This window comes from Embiotoca jacksoni, unplaced genomic scaffold (assembly GCF_022577435.1).
Source record: "Embiotoca jacksoni isolate LCO1_2020_lvr unplaced genomic scaffold, fEmbJac1.0.p SCAF_11, whole genome shotgun sequence".
In the NCBI taxonomy this organism is placed as follows: domain Eukaryota; kingdom Metazoa; phylum Chordata; class Actinopteri; family Embiotocidae; genus Embiotoca; species Embiotoca jacksoni.
In genome coordinates, this window is record NW_027185241.1 from 16,874,090 (window position 1) to 16,891,989 (window position 17,900).

The following is a 17,900-nucleotide window of genomic DNA, read 5'->3' on the forward strand; positions in this document are numbered from 1 at the left end:
AGTTCCCCTCTGCTCAAAAATCACGTTTCTTTCCTGTTACCACAGTTAAATGTTTGAACTTTATTGTGCCCTGTTTAAAACTAGAAGGCTGTTTTCACCTTTATCTGCTAAAGAGGGAAAACATTTCTCGCTGCTCATTGAAAATCTGATTTCAAGTGGAGGACCCACGAGCATGATTAGTGACATCACAAATGGTTTGGAGGCCGATTGTAGTCCAATTCAAATTACACAAGTATGATGTGGAAACTTGAAGCCTCCAGAGCGCAAACACTGAGAGTGGACTTTACAGTGAAGTATGATACATCTCATGTCCAGGAATAACATTTTAGAAATGAAATATATTTGTATATTCATAGATTTTTTTTTTTGCATCTTAAAACATCTGGAAGGGGATTGTAGAGAAAACGGAGGAACTGACATCAATGTTGAGTCATGAAAATAAGTTCTTATTTTCTCCCAGTTTGTCTTCAAATCAATATTCATATGAAAAAGTGATTGCTCCCTTTAATTCTTCTTGTCAGCACTGGACCTGGAAGAAATCCATCTCTAAAGTGATTCCTGTGTCACATGTCCTCAGCCACTATATTGAATCCATAAATCATGTTATCCCTCTGCCGCAGCTCAGTACTGTCCAGGGAAACGAGAAGAGGGAATTTTTCAAGAAAAAAGGGGAGACTTTGGAAAATACCTGCTTGTCAACGACAAGTCAGACTGCTTAAACATTATTACATTACTAGCTTTAGGTGAACTTGATGAGTACTTCGGTTTTTGTCCTCCATCATTTACATTGAAGTCGCCAAAAGAAAAGATCTATATGACCTCTGTGGACAGAAGATACAGAGCTCAATGACTGTTTCAATGTACATATGTGCCCCCCCCCCCCCCCCCCCCCACAGAGAAATATATTAACTATTTGTTTATTGTTTTGATATTATGTCGTGTATTTTATTTCAATGAATTTTGCTGCCTTGTCAAGATCATTTTTCTCTTTGTAAAACAGCGGTAGCTTTCAGGTGACTCTTCGCTGACAGGATGAACAGAAACATCACATGCAAACATCCACATGGCGCTCATCATGGTGAGACCTGGGTGTGGCATCTTCGCAGGGAGCATTTCATAAAAAGATTCTGTTCTTCTTAAGTTCTTCTGGGTTTTGTTCTCCTGCTGGTCTAGTTTTAGATGACTCCAGGGCCCAGAATGAAAAGAAAATGCCCCGGCACAACAAATGATCTGTCTATTTTTAGTAGCCTTTTTACATTTATGTAGGTGCAGTTAGTGTAAGTCTCTATGTCGTCAGTACGTATGTGTAATTCAGTGACATTTTGCTGGTGAAGTTATTTGTGCCCCTGAGCTTGGTACCACATCGTCATCCAACCATGTTCAAAACCTACATACTCAATGTAAAGCAGTCAACCTAGTGTGTCTGACACGTTTACCAGGTAGAACTGACTTTACAGCGACTTTATTAGGTAGGTATTTACTTTATTAATCCCCGAGGGGAAATTTTTTAAAGCTTGGGCTCCTTATGGAAACCGTTTTTTGTGAAACCAAACACAGTAAATGTAATGTACATAAAACAATAAATAGCAAACAATCTGTTTGATGAGTAAATTCATTGAGCAAAAACGGTATCTGCTTGTTTACACCGCAAGTCATCGACATCAGCGCTAAATGCACTGTGAACTATTTATGATGTGCCAAAACATCATCAGCGATTATGTATGATCCGCCCTTCAATTAACAGAGCTGGAGCCACATTGAACCAAATGCCAGTACGTCAGGTTTCACATTAAGTGTACAAAACGGGATGATACTGAAGACTATGCAGACTATTAGAAATGCCCTGGAGCCAACACCAATGCAGGCCACAATAATTAGGTCCCCATGACACTTCATCATCTGTTTCAAACAATATAAATATATATTAAAAAGCAAAAGTGCTATTTTGATTTGCAGATGCAATGCAGGTTTTTCCAAATAAACCCAACTGAAAATGCAACAAGTTTAAGTGGATTTTTAGGCACCTGTGACCGTCTGTATCTATTAGTCGTCGCCACACACACCGCCCTCCTCTTCGACCAATCACAACCTTCATCAGGTCACCGCGGAGAGGAAAGAAGAGGTGATGTGTCACTCTGCTACTATTTCTCGGTACCAAAGAGAGCACGCGTCCCTCTTCCAATTTAAACCACCGTGTATTTCAACTATTTCTATGACTTTTTTTTTTTTTTTTTTTTACCCGATTTCTTCACCATATTTACCATTATACTGATATAAAAGCTTTAACACAGATATATTACATAAGCTGCTGCGCGAAAACCCATTTGATATCGTTGTAATGTCGGCTGTAATGCAAACAAATTAATTGCTTTGTCTTAACCCGGTGCTCAAACATCAGTAGACTCTGCACAGCGGTACATTTAGCTCAGGATGCTGACAGAAGACCGCAGTATCATCTGTCACCCCGGAGGATGGTTTGGAGTTTGGCTTGATACCGGAAAAAAAAAAAAAAGTCCGAGTCCTCTCCACTGAGTGATGCCTCCTTCCCTTCATTAGACGATCTTTCCTCCCGTCTACCTTGTCCTTCCTGTTCAGTCATAACAACAGTGATGGCGGCTGCTGCGCGGTTCTTCATCCGAGGTGCAAACTCCAAATGTCCCATCTCCGGAGTTGCCGCCGGGGCTCAGAGCTCTTTTGGGGCCGCTCGGCTAAAACTATCGCCGAGCTGCAGCTCCCGCACAAAAACACAACGAAGACACGTGGCACACTTTACCTTTCAGCCTGACCCCGTCCCGACACAGTACGGTGAGTTGCTGGCTAACCGGCTAACGTTAGCCGGGGCTCGTCACATCAAGGATTTGTGCAACGAAGGTTTCGTAGTTTAACCACGAAACAGACGCGAGGATTACGAGCACAGTGGAGACTTTTATGGTGGAAAAAGCTGTAGACATTTTCTATCCAGCTGTTCAACTCTGGACATGTTAACCAACATCCGTCATACAGGTCTACTGAGTGGAGATGCTAGAAAAGAAGTAATCAACATGATAATATGCGTCTGATAGACTTGTTTTCAATCTAATTAACATATTAACATCATTAATTAACATATTAATCATTGAGGGGCAGCTTTAAAAGTTAGTGTGTTCACTAAACGTAATTCTCATTAACTGGCTATAACATCTTACCTGTTTGACTACTACACGGTAACTTTACTCAACATCTGCAAACTCAGTTTGAAAACTTTACTGCCATCATTGCTAAAAGGAGAACTTCAATTAGTTGATTAGTTGATGAACAGAAAAGTAATCTAACTATTTTTTTTATGTATTTATCATCAATGAATTGTTTTCAGTCACATTTTAATGAAAGAAAGCTCAAATTAACTGATCTCACCTTTTTACATGTGAATATTTTCTGGTTCCCTTTTGTCCTCCATGATGAAATGAATGAAAATCTTTCGTTTGTGGACTGGTGGTTGGGACTAAACTAAACATTTTTGAGCTTTGGGAAACACTCGTCCACATTTTTCCTCTGTCATCATAAAAACCAAACATTTAAGACATCAAGAAAAGTACCAACAGATTAACCGATAATGAAAATAGTCATTATATGCAGCCCTATGAATAAGCTTAACTACCTTTTGTGCAACATGACATAATGTCAAGCAGCTTTATTTCCCATTGGAGCAACAGCTGGGTTTCACACTGCTGGTGAGGAGCTGGGGGGATTTATTATTAGCAGCACTGAGGAGGTTATCGGCATTAACTCGAATGAAAACACTGCGTGGTGACACATTTGGCTGTACTAAGCGGCACTAAAGGACTTTTGAAGTGGCCTTATCACCCAACAGAGTATCTGTGTGTTGTCCAATGCCAGGCGTCCCAAAGAAGAAATGAGCCCATTGTTTGTCCCTCAGCAGGATGTTGGCACTCAGCCATAATACCGATCATTTTTTACTGGCTCCAGGAAGTCAACATAGTTCTGAGTGTGTACAAGTATTATTTGTTATTTTTCTTGAACAAAGAAGTGTTTGTTTTGCAGTCAGTGAATCATCATTTACTTTGTGATCACTTTTCCGGCTATAACTAGTATTGTACTCTACTGTGGTAGAGTTGTACTTGTGTTTGACAGTGCACTGTTGGCCACTGTTAACATGCCAATGAATTGTTTTATTGTGTCAAGCTCTTTTAAAGTATTTTTTTTTTTTTCTTAACTCTCAGGTTCTACCCAGAAGATGAACTTGTTTCAGGCTGTTACAAGTGCCTTGGACAACACTCTCGCTAGTGATCCGACAGCAGGTAGGGCCCCGAAACAGGAAGTGGAATTCATACACTTTATAAAGCATCGATCCTGCTAACAATTATGACGATTTTGAGAAGATAAAATGGACTCTCCAAGCCACCAGGAAATAGAACTACACTTTTACTCTTGAGGGGATTACTACACATTTTTAAAACCTAAGTAACACAGTGAAAGTGGTGTAGAATGATAATATAATACAATTTACATGTGGGTTCAGGAAATTTAGTTTTATGGTGCATCCTCATTCTAATGAGTTTGTTCGTGTTGCCCCACGCAATGTTTCATAAATCCCTTACAGAGTTGTGAAGTGTGAGATGTCCTGCTTTCAAAAGTACAAATTGTATTCTTTTTTTCCACAATGTTACGTGGCTCATAGTTTGTCCTCTTCTACAACATGTGTTGCCATTAAACCCTCTCATTTAAATCATCAGTCCAAAACATGAACAACTGAATTTGAAAATATCTGGTTCTTTGATAAGTACTCTAAAGTTATCTGCGACTGCGAAGAGGCATTTTTAGTCACAACGCTTTGAATCTCAATCTCGGTCAAGTTTACAATTATTCAGAAATCGACTTGTTGCGTTCACAAATTCAGCAATGAAACAGTTTTAGTTTACTGTTCCTCTTATTTGCACCTTTGACTGGCTTCTTCTCCATGGCAACGGCTGCCAGTTCATGGGTATGGACATAGACTGCATATAACAATGATCAAAGTCTGGTCTTGACAAATGAGGCCACTGCAAAAGTGGCTTAGAAGCAATACCAACGAGGGCCAAAGCAACTTCTGGCTCCAATAGACTCCCATTCAAAAAATCTCAGCTTCTCATGAAATACAAAGTTAATATTTTTTTCTACAAGTCATTATAGTGTCATTCACTAAATTCACTCCTTCTCATCCGTGTTCTGGTGGTCCATTGAAGAATAATTCCATAATTAATTCCAAATTAGGCCTGAAAGAGAGCTATAATTGTGGGCGTGTCTGGTTTGATTGATATACTTGCTGTGCAGCTGCATTTCTAAAACTTGACAAACTTGATGAAGGGCGAAATGCCAAACTGGAGCCTTGAAAACATGTAAAAAAAACAATGTCACCACCCCATGATTTCTTCAAAAGGTAGTTGAAATTATTAGAACTGGTGGCCATAACATAAAACTAAAGGGTTGTTACATTATCCAGTCTAGTTGATATTGAAAAACTGAAATAGGAACACAGAATGGGGAAGAAAGCATCAGCGCCTCCCACTTCACAATGCAGAAATGTTGTTTGATCAGCTGCCACGACTGATAAGCCCAACTCACAGAGCTAAAAACAGTCTCATGTTGTCATTTTCAGGATTTAATACTTTTGTCTTGTGTGCTGAATAACGTACACTCCCCCCGCCGACTGTGTTGTCTTGTTTATCTGCAGTCATCTTCGGGGAAGATGTTGCCTTTGGTGGAGTTTTCCGATGCACAGTGGGTCTGAGAGACAAATACGGTAAGATACACTGTACTTCTTTAAATCCACCATTCAAAAGTCACTGATTGCTGAGTGCAGAAACCGTCAGCAACCGGTTCTCCAGTTTGTGACATTATTTTGCCACTAGGGGGCAGCAGAGCACCGCAAAGAATCTCACCAGTGACTGCTCTTGCGAGGTCGTTTTACGGCTCACTGTTCACCTGGAGGACCACAGGGATCCGTTTGCAGTATGTGCTCATTGTAGCAGGGCCGCCTAAACTTGATACAGTGAACTGTTAGAGAAGGTCGATGCTCTTTGCTGTGAGGTTATTTTGTAGGGCTCCATTTTAGCCTCCAGTGCTCAAATGTGACCTAAACTTGAAATGGTACATTTAAAATCCAACGGGTTGATCAGAAATGTCCCCCTTAAAGGATACAATGACTTTTATAGTCACAAAGACTGACACATAACAGCAGGAGACACACAGGTTGAATTAATAACATTGTTAGTGGGTGTTTCTGATTTTTCTCTTTAGTTTGTCTGACAGGTAGAACTTACAAGGACACCCAAAAATCCTGTGTTCTACGCTTTTCCAATGTTTTAGTTGCTTTCTTGATTTCCATAAGAAGATATTTTTGTGGATTTAAGTACTGAAGACCATCTCAATATCGTTTCTCATCTCTTGTAAGCTTCTCTCTCTCTCTCTCTCTCTCTCTCTCTCTACCCAAAACAGGCTGTTTTGTGTCGGAGTCTTTAAGGCGCATTCATGACCCTCTCTTCTGATTGGCTGACTCTTTTCAGAGTAGCACACGCAGGCCAACCACAGGTTTTCTTCAGCATGAGCATGAGTTTGTGATATCAGAAATTCAAATTCAAATTCAAAAAGTCCAAACGGCACACTCGCTGTGTTTTGTATGTGCATTTCTCTGTGGACTGAACATTTTGACACTTTCACAGTATTTGTGTAGCACCTTAGATCTGCTTTTTAATCAAAAGGGAAATCTGAATTCATACAATCCTGGACCTTTAAATGCAGAGGAGCCAATTGTAATGTTTTAGTCATACCTTTGCTGTAAAACTTTGCTCTCTGTAGGCCTTTTTTACAGCTGAAATTTTTAGCTGTCATTGAAAAATAACAGATGTTACTAATAACAAACCATGGCTCTGTTCTTTTCAAGTGTCCCAGTAATCCATGACAGAGAGCCAGCATGAACAAAACCAGGACCTCGAAGCCAAGCAGACACTGTGCGCTTTTCATTAATTGTGTCTACTTGCACTACACATTTTAATCAGCCATTAAGCCCGTGACCTCTGTGCTCACACTGCGTTCAGACTTGGACGTTTCATCAAGCGGTCATGACATGAGCGCTAGCACTGATTTTTCTTCTTCGTATGGATTTTCAGTAAACCAGATGCCTTGTGGTTGCTGCCTTTCATAGAGGGACAGAACAGATTTGTCCTGTGGATGTACGAAGGTCTGCCCGTTGATTAGTCCAGTAAAATTCTGTTCAAGCAAGATGGCCACATCCTCAACAGAGAGAAAAACAGGTCTGCAGGCAAGTGTGTTGTTGCCAGAAGTCAACCTGGTTTCCATAGATTCTGTCCACACAATGCGCACTGTGCCATATTTGTTATCATTTGCTCGTGTTTTGCGAGCACATTGAGGTAACTTGCTGAATTGTGCTCTCAAGCTGCGTGAAATAAGAACTGATCTGGTAGAAAATCTACGCAATTCTAAATTAAGTTGGATGTGACTTATTTGTGGTTAAAATCAAGCCAAATCCATACAGTGTCTGCCTAGATTTAAACTGAAGGAGCTAAAAGTAATGCAGCCATAGTTCATTTTACTAATTACACCCTTTGTGGTCAAGTTTCTGAACAATTGCAGTGCAAATTTTAACCAATGTCCCAAAAAAAAATCAGCCAAAGAAAACAGAAATTAATGTGCATTTCCATCTACCGTAATTTCCGGACTATTGAGCGCACCTGAATATAAGCCGCACCCACCGAATTTTAAAAAAATAATTATTTTGAACATAAATAAGCCGCACATGTCTATAAGCCGCAGCAGGTGCCTGCCGGTACATTGAAACAAATTAACTTTACATAGGCTTTAACGAAACACGGCTTGTAACAAAAATCAAAAATTAGTGGTGAACGGTAGCCTACCAAGAAAGTCATTGGTCACTATCTTCCTCCTCCTGTGCACTGAAACCACTGAAGTCATCTCCTTCGGTGTCGGAGTTGAACAGCCTCAGAATTGCTTCATCCGATGTTGGATCGTTTTCATTGTCGCTCTCGTTACTTTCATCCGGAGGCAAATTCCCCGCTGAGCTCATGCTGCCCTCTTCAACACGCAGCAGTCCAGCCTTTCCAAACCCGTTGAATCCATAAATTAGCCGCGTCATTGTTTAAGCCGCGAGGTTCAAAGCGTGGGAAAAAAGTAGCGGCTTATAGTCCGGAAAGTACGGTACTACTGTTATGTAGGAATCAGCCAAGCCCACAAACAGTTGGTGGTGCTAATTCTCCCAGCAGGCGCTATCATTAAGCCACGGAAGAAGAAGAGACGACTTTATTAAAAGAACACCAATCTATTAAAAGAGCGGCAGCATCAATGTTGGGATTGAAAATGTGCCTAAAAACAGGTGGATGAAAACACACTTTGGCCCTGTTCAGACCTGGAATAAACGTGTGTCCAGGGGGATTCGATCACCAGTGATCAGCTCAAAGTCCAGGTGTGAGCACAGCCAAGACACATTGAAGGCACATTTAGGTCCGATGTTCTCAGAGCACATTCAGACGTGGTCTGGGACGCACATGGCCACATTCTTTTAGCAGTGTGAGCGCAAATGTGTCCTGGGCCACATTGAAGGACCACCTACTCAACTGACAGCTTATATTTAATATATGTCTCCTATAAATCCTCTAGAAAAACGATGTCGCATGCATTTTTCATGAACTGCTCACGGTTCAGCTGAACCCCACAGAGACTAGGAGAGATGTTCTTGCTAACTGAACCGGTAAGCTTTAGAGCAGCTGTTTACTGAATAAGAACACGGGCTGTCTTCCTGACGCTTGTTTCTCTAAAGTCTCCTCTCGGTTTACTTTAGTTTTCTTGCTTTTAGTTTACCTCATCTGTAATTGCTGACACACATCAGCCCCGAAGCTTAGGAACAGCTCCGCCCCCTCGCACAGTTCATTTATCCATCGCAGCGCAGAGCCCAACCCTCTATAACCTTCTGGAATGGATAAATAATCTCAGCCTGAACAGACATAATCAGGTTGAGTCTGATGGTCCAGGTTGTGAATTACAACCTCGAGTCTTCATATATTTACAAATGTGAAATATGTCCTAAATAGGCGAATTGATTGTGCATCAAAATGAGGCTCGAGTGAGCGAAATAGCCTCATTTTATTTAATGCCTGTTGCCTCAGCCACTCTCCTTGCGTTTCTGTTCATGTCTACTCAGTTGTTTATATACATGATGTACATGTTTATTTGCATATAAAGTGGGATCTGATCAGCCTTCACTTAGGACTCGTGTGGAGACACTTTCTAATGCCCTTTGGTAAAATATTCGATAGTTTAAAAGAAATAAATATGCAGAATTTTCTAATAATCTGGCAACAGCATCCAAGTAACAGCACAGCTCTGTGTCCTCAGATAAATCCAAGTGCTTTAAAACCTGGTTAACAGCATGAAAACTGCAACGACAGAGCGTGATTTTTTTTTTTTGCGTTATAAAATAATTACATGTCGAATATAGATTGCCTTATTCAGAGTCTTTTTCCAGTTTACTCCGTCTGCCTTTTTAATAGCGGGAAGTCTCAGAACCATCCTACAGTAGCCGGCTCTGCCTTTTGTTTTCATTGACGTCAGAAGTGTTGACCTTTGGAAAAGGATCATTATTTTCCATCTCATCCTTGTGTACAGTGACGAGCGCAAAGCTGTTTTTATCCCTCGCACGACTGAAAGGGATGGTGCACACCTCTGCCACCCGCAGCCATTACACAGAACAAGAGGTTAATGCGGGGCAGACACTATATGAATGGCTTTTTACGAGACGGATGCGTTCACCTCGCTGATCCAGCTCTCCCGCCGCCAGCTGCTTCTGAGTGCTGTTTCCGTGAAAACAACGGCACACATTGACTCTGTGCTCTGACTCGCTCTCCCTCTCTATGATGTGTTTGTCCTTTTTCACTGAAAGCAGTGATGCTGTCAGACGGACGACTATAACACGTTGTCTATTTAAAATGGTTGTCAAGACTCGTGTGAGGCACAAACATCAACACGACCGGTTGTATTGTTTGATCATTAGCTGACTTCCTGCTGATTGCTTTGATGACACATAAGCGCACACACACACACACACACACACACACACACACACACACACACACACACACACACACACTTGATTTGCTGTCACTTTCACATGAAGCTGCATGTTTGAGGCTGGCTTCAGTCTGAGCAGCAAGGCACTACATTTTGATCACTTAATTTGTTATTCCATATAATAAAGTATATACCTACCTACCTACCTGAAAGGGTTTGTGGGTCTGGTTGCTAATTGAACTTTGAGTGCAGAGGGCACATAAGGGCAGAGTTTTCACCGCCGAGAAGCACACTTCCCAGCACAACCGAAAAAGACCGGCTTGGCAAATACACAAAGATGAGAGCAAAAATAACATTCTCAGCCCAAATTTAGTGTCCCACACTTGCGGCTCATTTTCAGATTATAGGGTGGAGAGTGGAAAATAGATTTTCTTTCTTCTGTTTTTACTCGGTGAAGGTTGTATGTGCATCCGAGGCTTGGTTGGCTACAGCTGAGGAGGAGTCATCAACTTGTCACTCCAGTTGTTTTTAGGACTGCATGGCATCGTGACACGGAGTATTCTTTGGAATCTCATCGGTCAACTGTGAGAAGTTTCAGCAGAGCCCCACTATTTCACACGATTGTGGTCATTCATCCCCAATGAGTAATTACTGTATATTCAGGGGGCTGCTGAGCAGTCTCATCCTGAATGGTGGCTACCACACCTTAAAGCTTTCTGAGAACTTCTGTTGTGACCTTTCTCACCCACTGGTTGCATCTATTCACTATGTCATCATTGTTTTCTCTGCTTTCCTTTCTGCCCAGGTAAGGACAGAGTCTTCAACACTCCTCTTTGTGAGCAGGGGATTGTGGGATTTGGCATCGGTGCAGCGGTTGCTGGTGCCAAAGCCATTGCTGAGATCCAGTTTGCAGACTACATCTATCCTGCATTTGATCAGGTACGGCACACTCCCTCTTCCAGTGGCATACTAGTGCAAACTAACCCAGTGGTAGCACAAAGCAAGAGCTATGAAGGATGATCGAAAAGTTCAAAGACTGTTTCTGACCAAAGTGCCATCATGCCACAATTCAGGTCGTTTGCACCAAATGACACCTCAGAACCACACAAATATCAACGAGTGTCAGCACACCTAGCATTAACATCCATCAGTGGTCAGTGAGATGTGATCTGCTCAGGCCACATTCAGAGGTGGCGAGGGACGCATATGGCCACATTAATGCGTCCTGGGCCACATAGGAAGACCGCCTACTCAGCTGATGTCCTCTGAATAGGCAATGAAGATAAATGCAACTCTCAGTGCCACAATCATGTGTTTGTATCTGACCCGGTGCTTCCACCTCTGCTTGTGGTCAGCAGTTTGAGGCCACATTAGCCACTAGTAGCACAGCCACACTGTCAATGATTGAGCTGCATTTGGGGTATATAGATGCCAGATTAAAAACAACTATATCTCTGGTTCTGCTGCTTTTTGTAAGCTCACCATTGTGAGTTTCAATTGTAGGAGTACACTTTTACGAATTTATGGAAAACTAAGACATGTGTGTCTATACCATTAGTCTACAGATAGATATAAAAAAAGGTTGTGAAAGGTTTAATGAAACCCGTTAATGGAATAATTTTGTGTTTGGCAGCTACAATCTGAAAGCACAACGCTACCTGCTGTTATACTTGCCTTTGGTATCAGCACATGCTGTTCTGCTGTTGCAGGACTCTGGACTGTGTACAAGCAGGAGTGCAGACCACCAATAACATGCACGGAGTAATCACTGAACCTGAACATCCAAGACAACAAAGTCACAGATCGGTGTTACAGTAGAGGACGTGATCGTGCAATCTACCTTTGGTTTGCATCCATGGAGACTCTTTTAGTATATATGTGATATTGCCCTCTGTATATGCAGTTTAGTTTGTATAGAAGTGAGGAGGCTTCCTAGCAGTGCATCCAAAACTCAGAGACAGAAACAAAACAGAAGGACAGGAAAATGCTCTCTGCCTTGTTTTCACACTGATGCAGCTTATTCCTCGTAAGCAGACCTTGAACATCTGTTGTTTCATTTTCCACAAAGCAGCCAAGGAAAATGAGTTGAACAACAGCAGCCCTCTCTACAACCTCTTGCTTTGCACCTTTCCTGAGGAAGATTAATGTGACATTAACATGCTGAGCAGGCCAGTGGGCAGTGCTGCTGTTTAACCATGCGTACATGTTGACACGAGTGTCACTGTGTACTCTCGCCCTCCACAAAATGAATGAGAGTCCCCACTGCTACGTCAAGGCAACACAAAACCGAATATGTGACAATAGATCTTGTTTTCCACGAGCCTCCTGTTGCGATGCAGAGAAACAATCGATTTAATCTGTTGTCGGCCCTTGCCTGGGCTTCCTCTCGCCTCCTGTGCTCTCACTTAAAATGATGCAGTCCAAACTGACCTTAGAGAGGCATAAAGCTCAGATTAACAGCCCACCTGGGTGTCAGGGGGGAAGAGTTGGGACACCTTGTTGGAGGAAGCTCAGTGTCAGAAACTGTAGAAGTAAGTAAAAGAAACCGGAGACACTTGAGGTGATAGTGCTCGTTAAAAGTAAAGTAGCTTTTTAATATTTTGACGGGGAATAGCAGAGAAAACGATTCTGCACATGAAGCCAGTGGTGTGGTCTAAAGTCACAAAAAACACAGAAAGTGCTCTGTTTCTCAGGATGTGTTTGTTCAGTGATGTTTTCTTTATCCTTTCTTTACACTATAACTTCCTGTTTCTGCTGCCACAGCATCACAGGAAAGTCTCCTCTAATAATCTGCTGTCAACATAACCTGAATCGTCTCGGTCCCTTTGCAGATAGTCAATGAAGCAGCCAAGTACCGTTACCGTTCTGGCAACTTGTTTGACTGCGGGAACCTGACCATCCGGGCCCCGTGGGGGTGTGTCGGCCACGGATCTCTTTACCACTCTCAAAGCCCTGAAGCCTTCTTCGCCCACTGCCCCGGTATCAAGGTCAGCCTCACAGTTCATTACACTGAGTTGTTGTTTTTTTTCCCCTCATCTTTGTTCAGTGTTAAATGTCATCTCTTGACCATTTTTTCTTTTTAAATTAGGGTGATTAAATCTGTGCCGTTATGTTGATGTAAAAGCAACCATAATAGTGCGAGTCATTTTTGGTTCTTACTGTCGTGTCTATTTTGGCAGCAAACATCTACAGCATGTGTGTTTCCTCATGGGAAACATTTGTCCTTTAAAATAAAAGCAGCAGAAATTCTGTAGATTTTAAAATACAACTTGGACTTTTTTTCCCCTTCAATATTTTTTATCCAACTTTGGGTATTAACATTTGTTTTTTCCCTCAACTTTTGTTTGTTTGTTTCATTCACACATCTGTGACCCATTTAAAATGGCCACTTTTGGGTCCAGACCCACCAGTTGAGGACCTCTGATCAAAAATTATACCATAGTTAGAGACATATACGTTTTAGTCGGTAAGGATGAGAGTGCCACGAGAAGCAGGGAGATGGTGGAGAGTTAACAAAGGAGTCTGTGAGGGAAACCAAGGATTTACTTGGATCTAAACTTTCCTCTCGTACAGAGGAGTGAAGTTATTCTGAAGAAATTGGACTCTTGTTCAGTATGAACACAGCTAGTATTTCTGGCTCACAGGATTGTTTCTGTCCCACAAACATCTTGTGTACATCATCAAAACAAAGGCTTCTTTGGCTTTTGCGGAGATGTTAATTCCTTTCGAGCTTTATTTTTCTCAGGCAGATAGGGAGACATTTTTCACGACAACTTCCATCCCCTTCAAACTTTACATCCTGCCAGGTAAAAATGTGCTGAATTCAATGTTCCCCCTGTTGCAAATGCACACTGAGACTTTGTCCACACGAAGCCATTGCAATGATTTAATACAGTTGTTTTTTTTTCTGTGAATGACTTTATTCATTATTTTCATTATTCTGTGGTTGTCATATCTTCTGTCATAAACCAACATAAATACAGTTTAATGTGAGCATCTGAGCTGTATTATCAGTCCTAAAAATCACAGAGGAAGTTTTGAGTCTGTCCAATTAAAGCTTATTAAATTTGTAAAAACATCTATTTCCTTTCAGCCCTATGTTCAGACTAAAACTTTATTTTCCTCCTCCTAAACATAACTTTGATAGAGTGTATACATCTTAAAGCACAGAGGTGGTGTTTCTGTGTGCGCAGTGTAAAATGATGAGATACAGGAAGTTAGTCCACTGATGGCTGCAGGCAGTAAAGTCTGTCACCTTGAACTTCACAAGGCATTCCTCATTTTAAATGTCATTAAAGTCGAATAAGCAGCATTTGGATGTATGCTCCTACACTGGAGGCATGACAGGCTGTCACTCACTGTAAATGTATTTTGGAAATAAACATCCAGCTGCCACACAATAAAATCACAGAGGTGCAACCTGGAGAACCTGAGAGGTTCACCTTTTCGTTCTCTGCCAATAAATCAGATTAGTTAAGACCCAATCAGAAAAGAGAAGCACAGTTGCAACAAAATGGAGGAAAGGCTGATCATTGAGGTCAGTGTCTAAATATAGGGAGTTGAAATAAAGAGAAAATTACGAACAAAATTTAGAAAGAGATCCAGGCACCAGTGGAGTGGCAACGGTACATAATAACTGTTGAATCATATAAATTATTATTATTATTATTATTATTATTATTATTATATAAGTTGTATTAATTTCATGCTCAAAGTGGCAACCTACCATGACATCACCCATTGGTTTGTGAACTGCCATTTCAAAGCCCCAAGTCATTCATGACCATTTTTGGACGAGCTGGGGAATAGAGAGGGGTGGAGCTAACTGAAAGCATGATGATACTATGCCCCGCCCACATATACAGCAAATCTGACTGTAGCCCAGGCTCGCCTCCAAACATAGCACTCTTTGAGGCCTAATATCTAATTAATAAGTGAATTATTTTTTTTAGAAAGACCACAAGGACTCAAGAAAGTTGATGCTTTTTCAATGGCTGTCAATTGGAACCAGATGTTTTTTGAGCTGGCCTCTAGTGATCGTCAGTAGTATTACACTTTAAGGCCCTTCCTCATTGGCTTCTGTTTTCAGATCCAGAGACTACGTCCATTTTATATACAATCAGTGCGCTCTGGGAGATTCTGTATGTAACAGCCTCAGGATTAAAATAATGGATCTTCTCATACTATACGTTCATACAGTTGAGATACTGTATGAGCTACAGTTCACTATGTTCTGAACATTAATTGTGTCACTAAAATGGAATTAACAGCATGTGCTCAAAGTAAACAAGATCATGTTCAAATGTTTTTTGATGGTTTTCACTGAGCATACGTATAGACATCATCATGAAGGTTTCTCATATGCCTCAGACTGAGAGGGACTGTATAGTTTACAGCTGCAGTTCATCCACTGTGAGTAACCACCGCTGAGAGCAATAAACATGTTGTCTATCTGCAAAGGTCACACTGATAAATGCCAATCTCTGTACATAATATCAGCACTGTTCGCTCCATCTGAGGGTCTGACTCCCAAACACACGGGCTGGCAGGCTTGATGCAGCTCTGGATCAGTGTTTTTATGACACACAGATATTTCACCAAAATGTCAGTTTTCTGTCTTCATTTGTGTCACTTTGGTCTCTCACTCACTCGGTGACAGACACTCACTTTATAGCTTCAGCCCTATTGTTGCGGTCCAGCCAAAAATATTGTATTTATGTTATTTACCTAATTTATGAGCACCAGTGTCTTTCCAGCTCAGTGTGAGAGTCTCAGCTGCGTTTTGCAGGTGTGTTGAAGTTTCTGTCCTCGGATCTCTGTGTGTCTCACTCATGGCAGAGCTAAACCTCACACGGTGTGGAGCAGACACAACTGAAGAAGAGCGAGGGGAGACGGTCCATTGTCCCTGTCTCAGGCAGATTAAAAAATGAATAAATAAAAAATGCTGAAATGACTTGCCAAATATTCCTGGGCGGCCCGTCCAAGTAAACTATATGTGTGAGAAACAACGCTTTAAGATTAAGAAGTTAATTCGTTGTTACTTTTGCAGGTTTTATCTCCGTTAATTAGTTCTGTATAAGTCATACCAGTAGTTAGGGTGGACTGGGAATCTACTTCAAACCATGTTGGCCTACTTGATGATGTTCCTTACTTACTTCCAATCAGCATTTCATGCTTTAACATTTCAAATCTTAATCCTTTCGTAATCAATAACAAGTTCAGAAGTCTTGACTACGTTGTTTGGATGTCGTGTGTTGCTCAGGTTGTGATCCCTCGTAGTCCAGTGCAGGCCAAAGGGCTCCTCCTCTCCTGCATCGCTGACCAGAACCCCTGCATCTTCTTCGAGCCCAAGATCCTGTACAGAGCAGCAGGTAAGCCGCTTTGAGTATAAACCTGAAGTAAACATGTAACTGAGCTGGCCCTCCGTCTGTTTGCCCGGGGGTTTTACGGAAAGCAAATGTTCTCCCTTTTTCGAGGTGTTAGGCAAGACAAACAAACAACAGGCCTGGCTGCAAACGATGTGAGTGAGATCAGCGGGAGCACAAATGTGAAGCAGACCGTCTAAATGGGCTGTGAAGTGTTGACAGTGCCGAGCTGAATCCTCCCCTCCACATCCATGTCCAGTAGTATGGAAAAACCGAAGGCCAGCATGGCTCTGGGCAGGCTGCCGTGCTAAAAGGTGTCCAGCATTATTGTAATGAACTCCTTAATTGTTGGCAGCTGTTGCAAAACAGTGCTGCCTATGATAATAATTTGATTTAAGACAGATTTGGAGGCTTGAAGATTATGTTTGAGCTCATTATAGTACTGAAAGACACGACCTGAACAGAAGACACGACCTGAACAGACTGGTACGACCATCCTCGAAGAAAAGTGAAAAAAAAAAGTTTTATTTCCTGCTTTGATGAAAGCCAGACGAGGTTGTGAAATGTATCTACAAACCACGTCTCTTCTATGGAGCAGTTTATACTCGCCTGACAGCGGTCAGTTGAAACTGGATAATGTTTGCAACTATCCAACCCTCCACTCTTTTAAAAGTTGGAGGGGAGGATGTAAAAGGAGAGTTGTGAGCTTTGAGCTGTGATTAAAAGTCATGATTAAAAATGACAATGCTTGTCAAAATTCATCATGCTTCTATAACTCACAACTCGCAGGGATCAAAGTTCTTTGTCGCTACGTTGGGGTGCGTTAATAAGGAAGTCTGTGGTGCATGATGGGACTCGGGTGGCACGTAAAAAACTGGCAGGAGGGAAATTAAATTCAGCGGAGTAAGTGAAAGGCAGAAGGAAAGTAAAAGAAAAAGCACAGACAAAAATACTTGTTCAGAGTTGTGTTTAATAAAAGAAGACGAGATTGAACTTGAACCAATCAGATTCATGGAGCTGCTGCATATATGCTAAACACAAGCGTGTTCCCTTTCTGTTGTCTAAAGTTGAAGTCCTTTATCAGGCACCATTAGATTTTTTTTTGGTGTTCTTCTGTATCTATCTTCTGCACTAATCATTTATATCGGAAAACAATGTATGAGAATCATGTTCTTATTCTAAAAAGTAAAACAATTGGGATTCTTATTTTATCCACAATCGTGCAGCCTCACTAATGGGTGAACGGATACGTGTTCTGGGCCACAAAACCACTGATGTCTAATGCACTGTTTATCTTTGTATTAACACACAGATATGCCTTAGAAAACTGTTTGACTTCCCATTTCAATCACCTGTTTCCTGTCACGTAGCTATATACACTTGATATGTCAATACTCCACCCTGTGTTCAATATCAGATCTGCATTGTCTGCATTTTATATATGGACAAAAGAAAACG

At 41.4% G+C, this 17,900-nt stretch overlaps 1 protein-coding gene across 1 annotated transcript in view; it reads left to right on the forward strand.

Moving 5' to 3' along the window:
* The first annotated feature begins 2,589 nt into the window (after positions 1–2,589).
* bckdhb (branched chain keto acid dehydrogenase E1 subunit beta) overlaps positions 2,590–17,900 on the forward strand; it is a 60,595-nt gene continuing 45,284 nt past the window's right edge. Inside the window, exons 1-6 of the mRNA XM_069143382.1 lie at positions 2,590–2,805; positions 4,221–4,298; positions 5,711–5,779; positions 10,883–11,016; positions 12,909–13,064; positions 16,340–16,448. Of these exons, the coding sequence (XP_068999483.1) occupies positions 2,610–2,805; positions 4,221–4,298; positions 5,711–5,779; positions 10,883–11,016; positions 12,909–13,064; positions 16,340–16,448 (742 nt within the window). The 5' untranslated portion in view covers positions 2,590–2,609. The remainder of the gene's footprint in view (positions 2,806–4,220; positions 4,299–5,710; positions 5,780–10,882; positions 11,017–12,908; positions 13,065–16,339; positions 16,449–17,900) is intronic.